This window comes from Delphinus delphis, chromosome 15 (genome assembly GCF_949987515.2).
Source record: "Delphinus delphis chromosome 15, mDelDel1.2, whole genome shotgun sequence".
NCBI lineage: Eukaryota > Metazoa > Chordata > Mammalia > Artiodactyla > Delphinidae > Delphinus > Delphinus delphis.
Window position 1 is genome coordinate 25528269 of NC_082697.1, and position 18590 is coordinate 25546858.

The following is an 18590-nucleotide window of genomic DNA, read 5'->3' on the forward strand; positions in this document are numbered from 1 at the left end:
GGACACGGGTTCGAGCCCTGGTCCGGGAAGATCCCACACGTTGCAGAGCAACTAAGCCTGTGCGCCACAACCACTGAGCCTGTGCTCTAGAGCCTGCGAGCCGCAACTACTGAGCCTGAGCTCTAGAGCCCACGAGCTGCAACTACTGAGCCTGCGCTCTAGAGCCCGTGAGCCACAACTACTGAGCCCACATGCCACAACTACTGAAGCCTGCGCGCCTAGAGCCCGTGCTCCGCAACAAGAGAAGCCACCACAATGAGAGGCCCATGCACTGCAAGGAAGAGTAGCCCTCACTCACCACAACTAGAGAAAGCCCACGCGCAGCAACGAAGACCCAAAGCAGCCAAAAATAAATTAATTAATTAATTTAAAAAAAACAGGGAGTTATGAAGAAAGATCACTGTGTAGATGACAGAGTGCTGGAAACATATTTATTATAGAGTATTAAGAGAAATGAAAACAAAAAACACACATAAAGAGACAGAACGTAGGGGTTCCCTGGTGGCGCAGTGGTTGAGAGTCTGTCTGCCGATGCAGGGGACACGGGTTCGTGCCCCGGTCCGGGAAGATCCCACATGCCGTGCAGCGGCTGGTCCCATGAGCCATGGCTGCTGAGCCTGCGCGTCCGGAGCCTGTGCTCCACAACGGGAGAGGCCACAACAGTGAGAGGCCTGCGTACCGCAAAAAAAAAAAAAAAAAAAAAAGAAACAGAATGTACATCTATGCTGAGGGGGAGGTATGACAGAGCTGTTAACACATGGGCTCTTGAGGCAAAATCCCTGGGTCTGAAGATTGGCCCGGCTGCTAACTAGCTCTGTAACCCTGGCCCAATTTATTCCTCTCTTGCTTCAGTTTCCCAATCTGTCAAATGGAGGTACATTACCAGCACCTACCCCATAGGATTCCTGTGAGGGTTAAGTATAATAATATATAAACTGCTTAGCACAATGTCTGGTGTAAATGCTAGTTATCGTTGTCAGCATTGCTACATCAATACATCAGACTGGTTTTTTGTACTTTACTGTGTTCTTTTGCATTCTTAAATGCTGTACATGCACTGTAGAACATTTAAAATCAGGGGTAAAAAGCATTATTGTTAATATGCTCTAAAACCCTGACTTTTTTTTTTTTTTGCGGTACGCGGGCCCCTCACTGTTGTGGCCTCTCCCATTGCGGAGCACAGGCTCCGGACGCGCAGGCTCAGCAGCCATGGCTCACGGGCCTAGCCGCTCCGCGGCATGTGGGATCCTCCCGGACCGGGGCACAAACCTGTGTCCCCTGCATCGGCAGGCGGACTCAGCCACTGCACCACCAGGGAAGCCCAACCCTGACATTTTTTGATTTAACAGCCACTGAGTGACCATAAAGGGCTAAGAGATGTTTGTGGCACCGGCTGGAATCCCCTGAGCCAAATGGGAGGCTGGTGTGCAGGAGAGCCACGTGGCAGGCGGGGGTCCTTGCCGCTCACTGCTGTGTGCTCAGCCAGTCTCGGGCAGGGGTCACTAGCGTTTGTCACATACCCTCCTGTACCCTGGCAGGGGAACAAGCTGCAGTGAGCCCAGCTCACAGGGGTCTCGGGAGGGCCCCCTCAAAGACTCCAAGTGTTCCCTCTATCCAGCAAGCCCCCCAGAGTCTACCCCCCTCTTCAGCCCTCCACGTGCCCCACTGACCAGCCAAGGACTGCACCCTCCAGCCACCTGAAGCAGCGGAGGTGAGGCCGTTACAGTTCATGTCCACCTTCAAAAACAGCGCCTCTATCATCTCGATGGACGCATTGCTCAGAATCTTCTTCACAGCCTTAACGAAAGTCTTCATGTCCAGGGCTTCAAAAGAGAGAAGGAAGAACACCGTCCACTTCACCAAAAGTCCCTCGGCCCCATCACCAGCCACAGCGTTCCTGGGTATCTGGGTGCTGAGGGGGAACACACAGAGGATCACGTTGCCGGGTCATCTTTTGCATCTCATCTGTTCAACATGCGATCACCCAAAAATACTGGCTGCACACCTGCCGCATGAAAGCACCATGTTGGTTCCACGGCAGTGACGGGGGTGGGTACTAAAAAAGATCAGATCCCATTTCTGAGCAAATCAGACAGACCAGGCATTGAGACAAAGAAAACTGATGAAAACTCCAAAATAAATAAATAAATACCGAAAGAAGAAAAACATAAGTAAACAATGGCAACAAACGGACATAAATAAATTCAAAGCTATAGAGGAAGAGGTGAAACACATCTTTTAGAGGCAATGAAAATACAAACTTGGGCTGGAGGGAAAGATGGGCAGGGGAGAGGCAGAGGGGCTGGGATAAAATTTCTTCCCCTGCTGGGTTTTGTGGCTACAGGGGTATCTGTCTGCAAATGGATCAATTACTCCTGTCTAGATTTTTTTAAAAAGAATCACAGTTTTTAAAAAGAACTTCTAGAACCCCCTCCAAATATCTGGAGCTTTCGCCATGGCCTGAAGGCTGCTCCTCTCGGACCTCACCTCTCACCACCATCCCCTTCATTCTCTGCTCCAGCCACCATGTCCCCACACCATTTCTCACCCTGCCACCTCAAGGCCTTTGCACCATCTGGTTCCTCCACAGGGAAGCCTTTCCCAGGGACTCTCGAAGGGGGCGGCCCAGCCCCATGCCTGGCTCCTACTTCCCCCCAAACCTTCCTCCTTACCAGCCTGGACATGAGCTCGGGCAGTGCAGGGCTGAGCCTGTCCCCTCTCTGACTGGGTCCTCAGCACGCAGCAAATGTTTGTTCCCAGAGTGTTTCTGTTGGCACTGGGACATGATGACTATGACTGGGGACCACTACCATCTGCGTTTATTCTTACTGATCACCTGATGGTGGCGGGTGGGGGCGGGGGCGGGGTGGGGGTGCTGTGAGGAAACTGTGGCACAGAGAGGTGGGATCGTGTGCCCAAGGTCACACAGCTGGTGAGTGGTGGCACCCAGACCATCCCCAGCAAGCTGGGGTCACGCTCTCACCCTATTCCACGCTCCTCATACAACACCCAGCACGTCACTACAGCAACATTTACTGCTAAACTGAGGAACAAATGAAAGCCTGAACGAAAGCTGCCCTGCTTAAAGAAGGAGCCATCCTGCTGACCTGAAGCGACAGCCAAGAGCCTTACACATTTGAGTGACATGTAACAGCCCCTCCGTGTATCAGATGGATGTCAGGGGACAGTCCCCGAGCACAGAGCTGTCCCCTCTGGAAAGAGCTGGCAGTCAAAGGGCCTTTGTGCGGGTTTAATGAACAAACTCCTCTTGACAACACTACAGGGAGAGTCCCTTTCATTGGTGTTTAATAACTTGTATATATTGTCCACTGCTGTATTATTTTAATATCCTTCTTAAAAACAGTTTACTGAAAAAAATTTGAGTATAACAAGAGAATAGACACAAAGGTGTCCTGGAAAAGAAATGTACACTGTGGGAGCCAGTCAGGTCCCCTGCTCATCACGGCTAAAAGGAAGTGCTCACCCCTCACACCAAATGGTTCACTAACAGCTCTCGAAGCACAAAAGTGGAAATATCATGTCCCTGCGGAGGGGGCCCCTACATTCCCTAGGATCAGGCAGGAGGGACTTTCTGGGCGGCTCCCTGACTCCTGCCAGCTCACTCCTCTTGGCCCCAGTGACCTCGAACCCCACCCTCCGGGCCTCCTCCCTTCTGGCAGCCAAGCACCAGCCAGTCTCGCCTCCCCGGGCTGCTGCATCTCCCCCAGGCTCCGTCACCTGCTCTGTCCTGTCGCTCGTCACGTGCCTCAGCTCTTCCCATCACTGTCCCTTTCTTTTCTGCTGGACACTCTCCTTGAACGACCTCATCTATTCACCCATCTCTACATCTCAGGAGAGAATTTCTCTCCATGTCCCTGAATATTTCCAAGTGTCCCCCCCGGCCCTTTCAACTCAGCATGTTTAAAATCCAATTTCTTATCTTTATCCCGAAACTTGCTCCCATTTCCTGTGTTTACCATCTCTGCTAACGGCATCACCTCCACCCAGTCACCCAAGAAGAACACCTGAGGGGTGAGTCCTGTGGTCCTAGAATGGTGCACTGTCATTCTCCCCATCTTACAGATGAGCACACAAGAGGCACAAGAGGTGCAGGATTTGCCCAAGGACACACAGTGGTGCAGCGGGGATTTGAAACCAGAAGACTTTCTCCTCTCTGTTATAATCTCCAGGACCCCATGTGAGGCCATCACATGATGAGCTCTTTCAACAACCCCCCCAGGCTCCACATCCAGCCCGACCTCCTGGCCACCATGACACTTACCTTTCTCAAACAGGCCTAGATGTGCCACCTCCCCATCAGCCCCACTGCCGGAGTTCAGGGCCCTGTGACCCGAGGGCACCCACCAGCCCCCCAGGGCCACCTGGCCCCCCAGCCTTGCTCCAGGATGCCCCGCTCGCCCTCTAGCCCAGCAACACCTCTCCTATGCCAGGCCCCTGCCTTGACCCTCCCTGTTCCCCATCTCCTGGGAAACTCCCACTTCACCTCTCCAGGCAGGTCAAGGATGACCTCCTCTGAACACAGTGGGGCAGGAGTCAGGGGTGGAGGAAGGGGGAGAGGCTCCCGCTGCACCCACACCTCTCTGTGTTGTCTGAACTTTCTACCCATGTACTCTTCCAGTGCCAAGTGCCCCCAGCTCCCCGCCCCTTTCTCTTCCTTTCTTTGTAATGCCAAGAGGTAGGATAATGGATTATTTATCTCTGTTTTTTATATACTTATAAGCATCTAAAAAAATAAATGCTAAATTAAAAATACTTAAGAAAAATGTTGTTTTATAATAACTTACATGGGAAAGAATCTGAAAAATAATATATATGTATAATTGAATCACTTTGCTGTATACCTGAAACTAACACAACACTGCAAATTAACTATACTTCAATTGAAAAAAAGAAAAGAAAGAAATGAAAAGAAAAATGTTGTTTCCTAGCCTCCACTCTGCCCTCCAGGGGAAATAAGTACCTGTTCCCCACGCTTGTCCAGAGCGCATGCCTGCCCTTCTCAGCACACAGATCATGGAGGACAGGATGATGCTGCACACTGGACTTACAGCCCTGCTCTCACTGAAGGGGCCTTCTTTCATCTATTTTAGCATCTGAGGTGCTCCACATGGTGGGGGTGCCCGAGAAGGCACAGGCTTTGGTGCCACAGGACTGGCCACTCTGTCGGGGCCTGTGGTTGATGCCTGTCTGCGCAGAGCCCCCAGGTGCCTCCCGCGGACAGTCAGGACCCCTGCTACAGGGCTTCTGGGAGAACTGAATAAAATCCAGCAGAGGCCTATATAAACCATAAGGCCCGGCAGAGCTTGGTAAAATGTCTGTTGGCATAAAGGGTGGGTGGCACTCAGACTGTGTGCCACCCACGTCCACCCAGGAGCACCTGAGCAGAAGGTAAGTTCCCCCTGCCTGCAGGCCGAGCTGCAGGGCCCCCTAGCCCGATGGTTCTCCCACGACCCCTGAGCAGCCTGCAGCCTCCCCCAGGCAGGCCCCACCGGGCAGCGGGCCAGGGGTACGTGGACACTTTCAAGACCAGCAAAACCACTACAGCCCAAAAAGGGAACTTGCAGAACAGGGAAGAGAACCATGTATCTCCCCTCTTCCCTCCGAGGCAAGCACAAATGGCCAGGGTTCCCGAGAAACGGTTTCAAGCCCATGCTCAGAATTCACCTCTTTTAAAGGTTTCTGAAAAAGGGTCCTATTTTCCCTTACCCTCCATCAGCTAAGAGTGAATTTTCCTTTCCTCCATTTTAAAACCACGGCCAGTTTTCTGTTTTGTTTTTTAAAATGAGGAAGCTCTTTTTACACTGATAGGAAAAGATTTCAAGACATATTAGGTCAAGACATATTCAAGAAGGGAAACTAGATAAAAATTATTTTTTAAAAAAGCAAGGAGTAGACAATTGTGCAGATCCTTCACAATGTATACGGATATCAAATCATCACTTTGCACACTTTAAATACATTACAATTTTATTTGTCAATTATACCTCAATAAAGCTGGAGGAAAAAAAGCAAGGAATAGAGCAGTGTAGACAGTAGTGCATATGAAAAGGAGGGGGAAGCAACTACAGGCACTCTGTGCTTCTGAAGGTCACAGGAAACAGAAGGCAGTAACGCCTGCAGGGACTGCATGCTGGATGGAGCAGCACAGTCTGGCCCAGGGAGACATTTTCTCTGTATACCAAGAAAAGGTATCATGAGGAAAGTGCCTTTTGAATTTTTTTTTTTGGAAAACGTTTGTAATGCAGCATTGTAAAAATACTGCATGGTGGTCTGCTTCGAAAAGAGGGAGAGATAACGGCACCTTTTGAATTTTGAACTGTGTGCCTATATTACCTGTTCAAAACAAAAGACAAAACAGAATAAAAACTGTGGCTAAAGCTGGGGCTGTCGGGTCCTCTAAGACACGGTGGTGGCACCTCCTGGCCGCCAAATACCGACACCCGAAGAACTCTGATTAGGGACAATCTCAGTTTCAGGTCAGACACAAACTGTCCCTCCCCCACCTCACTTTGCTCTTCTTAAACTGACCATTTGTTACCCTTTCCTGCCAAAACACGGTGTGGCTGTAAAACTCAAATTGAGGGGGCAAGCAGACATGGCCCCAGCATTGGCGCTCAGAGTCTAGTGGACAGAAATGAAGATGACTTTAAGTATTCCAATAGGAATAATTTAAGTTTATGTGTATCTTCCCAAGGGCATAAATCAAGCTCTAAAGAGAAAAAAAGTTTGATGCACAAAGGATGTTCTTCACAATGTTATTTAAACTCAATAAAACCTAAATGTTTCATTTAGGGAAATGGCTTAGTCAACCAGTAGAGCACTTGCATTCACTGCTAATGATGATTCAGAAGACCACATAAAGTATGAAAAAACCCTTAAGGAATTAACATTAAGAGAAAAAGAAGGGTCTGAAATTACATAAAGTACAATTACAGACATGTGAAAACACACATAGCCATCTGGGGCAGAGAGGCTGACGGTGGCCCCATGATGGCCACCTCCTGGCGTTCATGCCCTCCTGTGATCCCTTGCCTTTGAGTGTGGCAGAACCTGTGACTTGCTCCTGACCAACAGAATACGGCAAAGGTGACAGGATATACGGGACTGTGTGTGCATGACTATGAGACTGTAGCACACGTCGTGCTGGAGTTGCTATCTTCCTGCCTGACTTGAGTCTTGAAATCAGCCGTGTTGGTGAGTCCCACAGGGCCAGGAACTGGGCGGCTCCAGGAGCTGAAAACAGTGGCCCTTTAATAGCCAGGAAGAAACAAGAGCCCTCAGTCCTGCAGCTTCAAGGAGATGAATTCTGCCAACAACCTGGTGAACTTAGAAGTGGATCCTTCCGGGACTTCCCTGGTGGTCCAGTGGTTAAGAATCCACCTTCCAATGCAGGGGATGTGGGTTCAGTCCCTGGTCGGGGAACTAAGATCCCACATGCCGAGGGGCAACTAAGCCCATGCACTGCAACTACTGAGCCCTTGCGCCTCAGCTAGAGAGCCCACTGCTGCAAACTACAGAGCCCATGCGCTCTGGAGCCCGTGTGCCACAACGAAGGGCCTGCCTGCTGCAACTAAGACCCGACGCAGCAAAAAAAAAAGTGGATCCTTCCCAGTCAAGCCCCAGATGATACTGCAACCCCAGCTGACACCTTGGCTGCAGCCTAGTGAGACCCTGAGCAGGGAAGCCAGCTAAGCTGTGCCCAGACTCCTGACCAACTGAAATGGTGAGATAATAAACAAGTGCTGGTTTAAGCCACTAATTTTGTGGGAATATTGCTACACAGCAATAGAAAATGAAGCATACATATGAAACTGTTTGGAAGAAAACATACTGAAATGCTGATAGAGATTACCCAAGTGTTTGGATTAGGGGTATTTTTTCCCTCGGTCCCAAATAGCCTCTAGTAGGCTTACAATACCCACACAGTATAACGATGAAAAGTTTTAAAGGAGATACTGGATATAAAAACACTTGTCAAGTCTGCACCCTTCACCTACACCAGGTCCTGGGTCCCTCCCTGTGCAGAAGCCAGAGGCTGAGCCCATGACGTAGCCTCACCTCCAGTCGAGTCGACCTCATCTTGAAACGTTTTCTCCATCTGGGCCAGGTGTGGCTCAGTGAACAGCTGAGACTCGTGTTGGAAGTCGGATGTCTGGCTAAGGGAGACGGATGGTGTCGGGGAGCTGAGAACCTCCTTGTTCTTCTGGGACCCACCTGCAGAGGACACCTGGAACACAGTTGACTACAGGAACCAGGCCCTGAGAGGGGTGATTTCCTGAGCTGAACAGTTTCAGCACATCTTATTGAAAGAGCACACCTTTGGGGTAGGTAGTGTTGTGGTGTGTTACTTACTGATGCAAACAAGTAAGTCTTTAACCACTTTTAGGCCTAGGAAGCCCAAGGAAGATCTAGACCGCTTCTCCTGACTCTGGGGAGTTAACTACTGTTCCCCTTTTACAGATGCCACAACTGAGGCTCAGCGAGGTTAGCAGACACAGCCAAGGTCCCACCTCACACATCACAGGACTCGACAAGGTGCTTCAGTTGAGTAACTATATAGTTTCAAATCTTCAGTGGTCAGAACTCAAGAGCCCAAGGAATCCAGCTCCATCTTCTCCAGCCAATGTGATTCTGTGCTGACCAGCCCAGACACCCCGGATCAGGTCAGATCACCTGTGCGCGACAGCCAAGCTCACGCAGTCCCCTCCATCGGGGGCTCTAGGCTTCCGCCACCTCCTGCTCACCTTCCCGCATTCTCTACCCAGCCTTCCCCATCCCCCCAGCCCTCAACAAAGCTTCCCCTCTGCCGCCCCTACACGTGACTCATTTTGACCCTTAGCAGAGTGTTGCAGGTTCCTGAAGACTCAGGTCATCAAAGGCCACCTCCCCCAAAAGACTCCAGGTGTGGACTATGTGATAACCATTGGGTGTTGCCCACTGAAATGCACTGCTTTGGGCCTTGGGCAGTGAAGAAGACTTCGGTTCAGAAAGTCAAAAGACAAGGTGGAGTTTGGACTACTCACTCTCCCCACCCCAGTCACACCAAACGCAGTGCTCCTCCAACTGTGAACTTTCCCTCATTCCCTCAGGGTCTAGGCATATTCGTTGAGTGCCAGGCACTGTGGACACACCATCGAACAGAGTGGAGACCTGCCTTCACGGAGCCCAACAGATGAGCTAGTTAATGCTCTCACCAGCCACGCAGGCCCCGAGGTTGGAAATCCCACCGCCATCTTTGGTTCTTCCCTCTGCCTCCCTTGCATTCTTACTGTCCTTCCTATTGATTCTTACTATGATCCATCTCCTATATCTAGACCCTCCTCTCCCACATCCCTGCCCCACCCTAAACCCTAGCCTTTTGCTGGGACAAGTACAATGACCTTCCCCAACTGGGACCAGAATTTGGTCTTCCCTTTAAATCCACCTCCCAAAACACTCGCACAAATTATCTTTCTGGAAGGCAAATCTGATCACGACTCGATCCCAGCTGACACTTTCCAGGCTACTCCCATCATCCCCAACTCCTGAGTGTGGCACTCAAAGCCCTTTGCAATGTAGCCCTGATCTGTCTTTCTAGTTGTAATGCAGACACCATGGTCCAGGCACGCCAACTGCTCTCCACCACCCCCCAACACACAGACAGCATTCCACTTCTCCTCACGTCTTTCCCTCTATGCAACACAGACCATCATCCCCAGAGATGAACTCCTACCCATGCTTCAAACTCTGGCTCAAATGACACCTCCTCCAAGGAGCTTTTCAATAACTTTCAGGTGAGAGTCATCATTGCCGCCTCTGTGCTTCCAAACTCTTTGCTCCTCTCTGCCTTGCATGCTTGACACCTGAGCATGTCTATCCATATGTGTGACAGCAAGGTGTGATGGGAAACACACGGCTGTAGAGTCCCAGAGCTCTCTGGGCTAGAATTCTGCCTGGCTCCCTGCTCCCAAGCTAATTTATCATGGGCATATCACATCACTTCTCTGAGCCATGAGTTTCCTTATCTGCAAAATCTCTCCCCAGTATCCACCTTGAAGGGTTGTGGTGAGATAAAATGACACCTGAACACATGTGAAGCCCCAACAAATTGTATTACACAATCAATGAGAACTCCTGTTATTACTCCCCATCTCACAGTGAGCTCTTTGAAGGCCAGGGCATTTTAAAATTATCTTGGTTTAATCTATACTAATTCTGTTTTCCCCAGCCCCAAGCACATAATGGACACTAAATACTCATCTGGCTTCATAATACTTTGTACAGCCCACCCCACCATTATCACAACTTAGCTGGACAAAATTAAGTACAGTCCATGTAGAGACTGCAAATTGGTGGCCTCAGTTTTATTGCATTTGGCCCACACAATGCTTTAAAAGGGAAAACCAGCCTACTGCAGTAGACTTGTTACTTTGTAAATATCTCAGCTTGCAACTCCCCGTGCAGAGGCTGATAAGCTGATAACCGACAGACTTGGATGCCCATGAGTGATTTCTGGTGGCTCTGGAACACCCCCTCCCGTTATCAATTCTGATGGCTTTCTTACCTTTTGAGATAAAGAGCTCTCTCTGAAGTCCTCAGAAGACACTGGTCTTGACCTAGAATAGGGAATCATAGTTGCTTTAACTCCAGTCTTTGTAAGGACCATGTGGGAGGCTGACCTAGCTGAGTCACAGGAGGGTGGGAAAAAAGTCAAGGTCAAGGGAGAGGATGGCTGCCCCGTGCCCATGGACCCCCAGCCCGTATTTGATGAGCACCCCTCTTCTCATAGGGGATCCTCCAACAGGGAGTTTTTCTAGAGCTTATTATACCTGTGAGCCGCCTTTCCTCTGATGGGAAAGAGTTGTCCTGAGGCCCTGAGGCTTCTCAGGTTACTATACTCCTGGCTTAATGCCAGAGGCTTCCTAAAGGGAGTCACCCTTTCTTCAGAATTAGAAAAGGCTTAGGAGGCCATGTGGGGGTCCAACTATAACTCACAGATTAGGGAAATAAGGTCTGGGGCAAGCACATTTCCAAAGGGTCAAACACATGCACCAAAGGTGGGGCAAGATGGGCCCCTGACTCTCCACTGTGTGCACGCACCTGCCCTCAGTGCCCCTGGAGGCAGGACTTCTCCTCACGCAGCACGGGGTCAGGTGTGAGTGTGGGAGGGGTCCATTCCATGGAGCTCTGCTATGAGAATACAAAGGGCACATTTCCACTGGGTCAATGGCACCTCCACAGATGATGGAAGACAGCATTGTGTTAGGATTACTGGAGTGTCAATCCACCTCATCAGCAAGTACCACCAGCAGGAATCAAGAGGGCACTCTAGGATGGCATGAAAACTTTCATGAAGGCAACTATGAAAACTCATCAGCATAAGATGGAGGAAGAGAGGAGGAGGAAGACTGGCCCATGGTGTCCTAACCTAACCGTGTCTTGGCGACAGCTCAGCTATAAGGACCAAAGGAGAGAGAAGAGCCAAAGGAAAGGAGACTTGGAAGCCAGGAACCAGGGTAACTGAGGGAAATGCCAGAAACATTTCCAGAAAACGGAGCAATGAAGGAAAGTGGCTTAATGCATGTGATGCTGGGCTGTCCAATTAGAAATAAAAAACAAATACCTAGAAATACGGGGACTGAAACTTGAGTGGCTACATTTAGGGCATAGAGAGAGGAGGGGAAACACACAAAAGACAGGATGAGTCAACCACGAAGATTGGGATGCTCCAGAGTGAGCCAAGATGATAAGAAATGAAGGCCACTGAACACGGCGATGAAAGGTCACCAGTGAGAAAGCTGCAGAGGTGTATTCATAAGTCCATTTCTGTTCAGAATATATACCTGTATATGTTGCCACCTGCATGGAAAGAGAGCCTGGAAAAATAAACTCCAAATGTAATGTCAATTATTTCTGGCAGGTGAGATTACAGAGAATTTCTATAGTCTAAAATCATGCATTTCTCTATTCTTTTTTTAATTCAAAAAAGGTTCATACCAATCTTTAAGATTTATTTCGGGCTTCCCTGGTGGCGCAGTGGTTGAGAGTCCGCCTGCCGATGCAGGGGACATGGGTTCGTGCCCCAGTCCAGGAAGATCCCACATGCTGCAGAGCGGCTAGGCCCGTGAGCCATGGCCGCTGAGCCTGCACGTCCGGAGCCTGCGCTCTGAAACGGGAGAGGCCGCAACAGTGAGAGGCCCACGTACCACAAAAAAAAAAAAAAAAAAGAAGATTTATTTCAAGGGAGTGAATGGTGGGTAGCAATTTACTCATCTGTGAAAGACCGTTGTACAAGAGTGGTTGCTGGGAATTCCCTGGCGGTCCAGTGGTTAGGACTTGGCACTTTTACTGCTGGGGCCCGGGCTCGATCCCTGGTCAGGGAACTAAGATACTGCAAGCCATGCAGTGCAGCAAAAAAAAAAAGTCATTGCTGCAACATCGTTCAGAGCAGCAAAAAAATAAAGTGAATGACTATCAGTAGAGGAATGGCTGAATAAATCAGTACACCTGCCCTCAGGACGTTATCCAAGGAATCAAAAGGATGAATCTGACCTTCGGCAGACGACTAGGAGGGATTTCCATGAGATACAAAAAGAATGCACAGAATGATGCCAATATTTATAAAAGAACGACAAACAGGTACATGCTTATACATATAAGTACGTGTGTACACATACACACATCTGTAAATGGGGCCACCCTTAATAATTATGGGGCCAAGAGCAGAAGAACAAATATTGGTCCACATAGCAAGTCTAGTTATTTAAAACGTTTATAAATTATTACACTGCTAAATAAAATACATTCTATTCTCCTACCTTCACAAATACACTTTCATAACAAGCTGGAAGGCCAGGTTCAAATTTAGAACTCTTGAATTCCTCAGCTCACTGACAGAATTTGGCAGTGTGGCCTCCAAGCCCTCTGCCCAACCCCATGTCCTCTCCATCCTGCTGAGGGGGCTTGTGGATGGTGGCATGTGGACGGACACCCCAGCCCATACACCCAGGCTGCATCTCCCCCATGCCTCCACTGCTCCATGGTCACTGCAAGCCTTGGCAAGGCTGCCCTCAAAAATGACGCTCTGAGGAACAGGCCTACAAAGACTCTGGAATCAGCTTCGAAGTGATTTGGGTGGGGAATTCCAGTACTTAGAGCAGGGGACGGGGGGTGGGGGGAGCGGGCAGCACACCGGTGGGGCCTGAGTGGCCATCCGCTTAGCCCCTCGAACCTACCTCATCTGGTGGAGAGGGACATGGCCAGAGGAGGGACAGAGTGGGATGCCCTGAAGCTCAGCCCGGGGCAGAGGCCCTTCTTGCCTGGGTCTAAGGGGGTACTGTACTGTCAGTACATACAAAATTATGAGTACATGTGGATTATGGGGAGTTGGGGGCCAATGTGGCAAAAAAAGGTAGGCCAAGAATAAAGGAATACAAAAAGGTGCACTAACACAAGGCACGTGTATCACCACAATTATATTAAGCAGCAAAGCATTGGTATGTATACAGAAATCAAGTATACTTTGTTTTGCTTTGAAGTCCTGGTTAACATGTGATTAAAGTTAACATCACTGATGAGGGAGCCGAAGGCCCTGCCTCCTGCCGCGCTGGTCTCAAGATCACCACTTCCGCGGTACCCTCCGCAAACATACGTAACCTGACAACCCCAAACTGCAGGACATTCTACAAAGTAACTGGGTTTTACTCTTAAAATCTGTGTCATGAAGAACAAAGCCTAAGGAACTGTTCCAGATTGAAGGTGACTGAGAGAGCTAACAACTAAAGGCAATGCGTGATTCTGAACTGGATCCTAGACTGGGTGGGGAAAAGGTCTAAGGGCCTTTATTAGGACCATCGGCAAAATTTAAACATGACTACATTCTTAGATAATATTGAATTAATGTTGTTTCCTGCTTTTGACAACTGTTCTGTGGTTATACAAGAGAACATCCTTGGTCTTAGGAAATACACACTTGGGTATTTAAAGGTAAAGGGACACAATATCTGTAATTTATTCCCAGATGGTTCAACAAATGCATACGATGATAAAGCAAATGCGGCAAAATGTTCACCATATTAGTCAGTCTGGGCAAAGGGGAGTTCTTTATACTATTCTCACAACTATTTAAATCTTTTTATTATTTTATAAATAATTATTTTAAAACTACAATAATTATTTTATTTAAAACTATAATAATTAATTTAATTTATTTAAAACTACAATAATTATTTAAAACTACAATAATTATTTTAAAACTACGAGTTTTATGAGAAAGGGAGGAGCTCTGTATGTTCATGGACGGAGGCCACAAAGGGGAAAAAATATTGGTTGAGGGCAACAGAGACACCCAAGAGCAAAGCACAAGAGTAAGAAGCAAAGAGAAGTACTAGTCCTCTGATACTGGAAGGAAGAGAAGATTCAGCTGTAGAGTTAAATATCTATCTGGAATGAGAGCAGGTAAGATCAGAGGAAGCCTCCTCTGAGGGGAAGGGGGCCAGGGTGTGGGGTTCGGTACAAACCTGGAAACAGGGGTGAGAGCTTAGAACTGCCACTAGGGAAGTAGGCGGAGGATGGGAGAAAAACTGGTTTGCTAAGTAATTCGTTTGTAAGAATTTACAGGGGCAGATGACTTAAGGCCAAATGCAGTTAAAGCTGTCCTGGAAATCTAGCTCAGACAGGCTCAGCTCTCCTGTTCGGCCTTTAATCTCAGGCAAATGGATTTTAGGGCCCAGGTGTCCAATCTTTTGGAGATGACTTTAACCCCAAACCCTCACTCACCCTGACCCAATTTGCTCTCCCCAGTTAACACTGCTGGCTATATTTGACAGAGGCTTATTGGTTTTCAACTTCCTTCTCGACAGAGACATCTTGACAGCTGTCCCCAAGTCCAAAGTAGCTCCTCTATGAAGTCTCTGTGAACTCCGAGGGCCTCAACCTGACTGCAGGGTCAGCTGGCCACACTTAGAACCAGGAAAATGAGATAGAATTCCATACGCAGAACACAAAACGGAACAGCAGAATCCATCCCACAAACCATAACCACAGCCATGCTTCATCTAATCTGAGACATTCTTTTTACGGATGAAGTTGAACTTACAGCAGACAGTGACAGGAGGAGTTACAGCACACAAAGCCAGGACAAGTATGAGTGGAGAACGGCCCATAGGACAAATACAGCACAGAGCACCCACAACTCATGGAAACTGTGGAAAATGCCTGGGAGCTTAATGATAAAGCAGCGAAACCAAAAGGCCAACTAGCCCCCACAGCTGGAGGACAGTGGAAGGCACAGCAGCTCTCTCAACGTAAGATTCGTGAGCTGCAACTCTTTGAAAAGAGGAAGACTACAAGAGCACTGTGTGTAAGATGGGAGTCCTATAAACCCAGACTTCATGGCAGGCCTGGACTTGATACAGCACTGTTCAATCTTGCCCCTGGCACAATTCAGCAGCATGAGCTGGCCAAAGGCAAATCTCTTGGGCAGAATTCAACCAGGGACATGGATTCCAGACTTAAAGATACCCAGCTGAATCACATTTCACGATGACCTAGATGTTACCAAAATGTTAACTGTTCACCAAGCCAAGACCCCTCCCCATATCTTCACCACAAAGAGAGCACCCACATAGAGAAAAAATTCCTGCTCCCATTTCATCAACAGTGGAGACAAAAGACTTTCAATGAAATGAAATGTCATAAAAGATGCAGGTCTTTTAAATCAGAGTTTTATTAAACTAGGTATTAATAAACGAGAAGGGTTTATTTAAAAAATAACAACAACAAAAAAAACAGAGACAAGGCCGATTTGACTATTCCCCACTGTCTTTTGGTTTGGGGCTTTCATTTTCCAATCCAATGTTATCATTTCTACTTACAGCAGCCCCTGCGTTTATCAACATTTTTACATGGGCCAAAATATGCTAAATTCTATCACAATAAATGTAACTTTCCTTCCCAAAGAAGAAACATGAGAACAAAGGGGAAATAGTAAGATGCATTCATTCCACTTCTTAGGTAAGGAAAAGTTCAGAAAACCCACATCTAAAACGAATAAAATCGTGATCATCAATAATTCAAGTTTATTAACTCAAGAAGCAGGAGGGAAGGTGTTTAAGAAGAAAAAAATCTCGTAGATAAACCTCTGCACAAAATAATTCTGGAAAAAAGTTCAAAGTCCTACTTGAGACTAGTTCAGGCATCGCTTGCCGATCCTAAGGAGATTCTACTCTGCTCCCTAAAAGCGGAGATGGAATGCTGCCGGAAGGCTTCAAGGTCACAGTCACTGCTCCAGGGAAGGCAGCTCCACTCCACTCAGCAGCAGCGCCAACTCTGTCCTCGCCAGCTTTACCACTGCGGGATTTAAAACGTCAAAAATTGTAACCTAACATACAATTTATATTTGTGAATTAGTCTTCAGTAAAGCTGCAATTATTCTTCTCAGCTTTATAAAATTTATTGAAAATTTTAAGGCGCAACTTGATAGCTAAGAAGAGAGGCTTTTTTCTTTTCAAAATCGAATAAACAAGACAGAAGCCAATGACCATTGGAACTGGAGGGGACCCTGAGGATTAATGTCAAGATCACACCTTTAGTTGAGACTAACAACTCAACTCACATGATATTTAAAACAATGCTCTTCCTACCACACTGCCAAAGAGTACTCAGGATTCACATACCAAAGATTTCAAAATACCATGATTCAAGAAAAACAGCAGATTCTTGGGGTGGTTCAGTACCTAATTACCCATCTCCTCCCCAAGAAAGAAAGAAAAGAAATTAAGTCAGAGAGTTACAAATTCTTAGGAAATTTCTAAAAATAATTTTTATTTCATTCAACGTTGAATTATTGTTTCTTCTCTCAGCCTTTAAAATTACTAGGGAGGGAGGCGCACACACAGGGGCAAGCTGCGATTAGCCTATAGCTACCTGTAAAAAACAGGTTATTCCATTCTTCCTAGTAGGGTTTAAAATTTCAAAGTAAAAACAGGAGTCATATATAATTACACGTTTAATTCACATTACGTTGTAAAAAAACATATAAAATACAAAAAAAAAGGCAATATCAGTTTAGAAACCTTTAGAATGCTAAAATCCAGATGACCCTGAGGTATGCTGGATCTTAAAATCACTAGAACTACTCCAAAATATATAAATGGGCCCAATCGGAGAAATATAAATATGAACGTGATGAAACAACTGTGAAGCAAGACAGGAAAGAAATCTGAAGGTCACCCAAGCTTAGCCTGGGATAAACGGTGACAGATCCTGGGTGCAATATATTTAGATTCTTGCACTAAATGGTGGCTCAGGGATGGATGTATTAAGCAAAGCTCTCCCTGCAGCTTGCAGCCTGTGGGAAAAAAAGCCAAACACATGTGTTGAGCCACTTTTTACTTCATCTGTCAAAATCTCTTCTTTTAGAGTCAAAACTTTTATTAAAATACAAAAGGATGTACGCTTTACAAACCATTTCATTGTCAGTGCAAATTTTTTCAAAACTTCACATGCAAAATGTATGTAGTTGATGCTGAGAAACATTGTGCTCGTCTCTGAACCAAAACTTTCTCAACTGTTGAAAACTGGCCTCCAGAGGCAACACTTGCTGGAACTGGGCACTCTCCCACTCTTTCTGGCTCTGGTATCCTACTGGCTTTTACAGACCTACGTAAGTTTTCCTGGCTCAGAAAGGTTCCTAGGGAAACCATCCTCGCTCATGAAAAGCCAATGAGCCAATGAAAAGCCATGCTTTGAGCCAATGAAAGCATGAGCCAATGAAAAGCCATGCTCTGCAGACCAAGGATGCAGGGCCTTGGGAAGGACCCTGGTCCTGATCCTTGGCCTCCTGATCACAGCACTTCTCCCTTGTTCATTTTGGAGAAGGGCTCCCCTTTATATGTTCAGTCTACCCACTTGCATGCCTGACCTTGGCTTAACTTTAATAGTCTAAACTGCAATTTGTGAATCATCCATGAAAGCCGAATCTTAGAAACTCATCTTTGTCCCCGCTGGAAACTAGTAAGAGCCACAAAGCCAGCTTTGTTAAGACCTACCCCGATGGACTGAATCTCACTACAGCTTCCCAAATCTCCTTCTCCCACCAAAACTAAAAATTAAAGACATCAGCAAATGGAATAAACCGCTCTTCCTCCTTTTCCTCATACCTACGTCAAGCCTATCCTCACCAATTCCTACAGACTGCGAAAAATATTCAAAGTAAACCAGGAAAAAGTTAAGGAAAAAAATTTTTAACTTTTAAGGTAAGACATCCTACAGAATTCCAAACTGCTAACAGATCACTTTGTAATTCTAAATCTATCTCTTGATACCATTCACAAAGTTCTAGGCTTTGATGGCTAACTTGCTTTGCTTTTCAACTGATCACAAGACAAAGATTTGCCTCTCCCTACCTGCAGAAACATGTCTGTGAAGGCTACTTACATTTTACAATTCAGAACATCAGAGCATCCAATACAAAAGAAATATAGGTTACTTTAAATGTGTGTGTGTAGGGCTGGACTTGCTTACCTACATAATGAAATTAATGAGGCAAACTGACCACAACCTCAACAGAAAGCTCTGTGCTCCAGGCT

The 18590-nt window shown here is 47.1% G+C and overlaps 2 protein-coding genes across 2 annotated transcripts in view; both read right to left on the reverse strand.

Moving 5' to 3' along the window:
• Positions 1 to 8775, reverse strand: part of EFCAB8 (EF-hand calcium binding domain 8) — a 32378-nt gene extending 23603 nt beyond the window's left edge. Inside the window, 3 exon segments of the mRNA XM_060030961.2 lie at positions 1687 to 1823; positions 8080 to 8235; positions 8766 to 8775. Of these exon segments, the coding sequence (XP_059886944.2) occupies positions 1687 to 1823; positions 8080 to 8235; positions 8766 to 8775 (303 nt within the window).
• Positions 8776 to 15708: 6933 nt separating this feature from the next.
• MAPRE1 (microtubule associated protein RP/EB family member 1) overlaps positions 15709 to 18590 on the reverse strand; it is a 35220-nt gene continuing 32338 nt past the window's right edge. The window contains exon 8 of the mRNA XM_060031059.1: positions 15709 to 16350. The gene's annotated coding sequence lies outside the window, so the exon portion shown is untranslated. The remainder of the gene's footprint in view (positions 16351 to 18590) is intronic.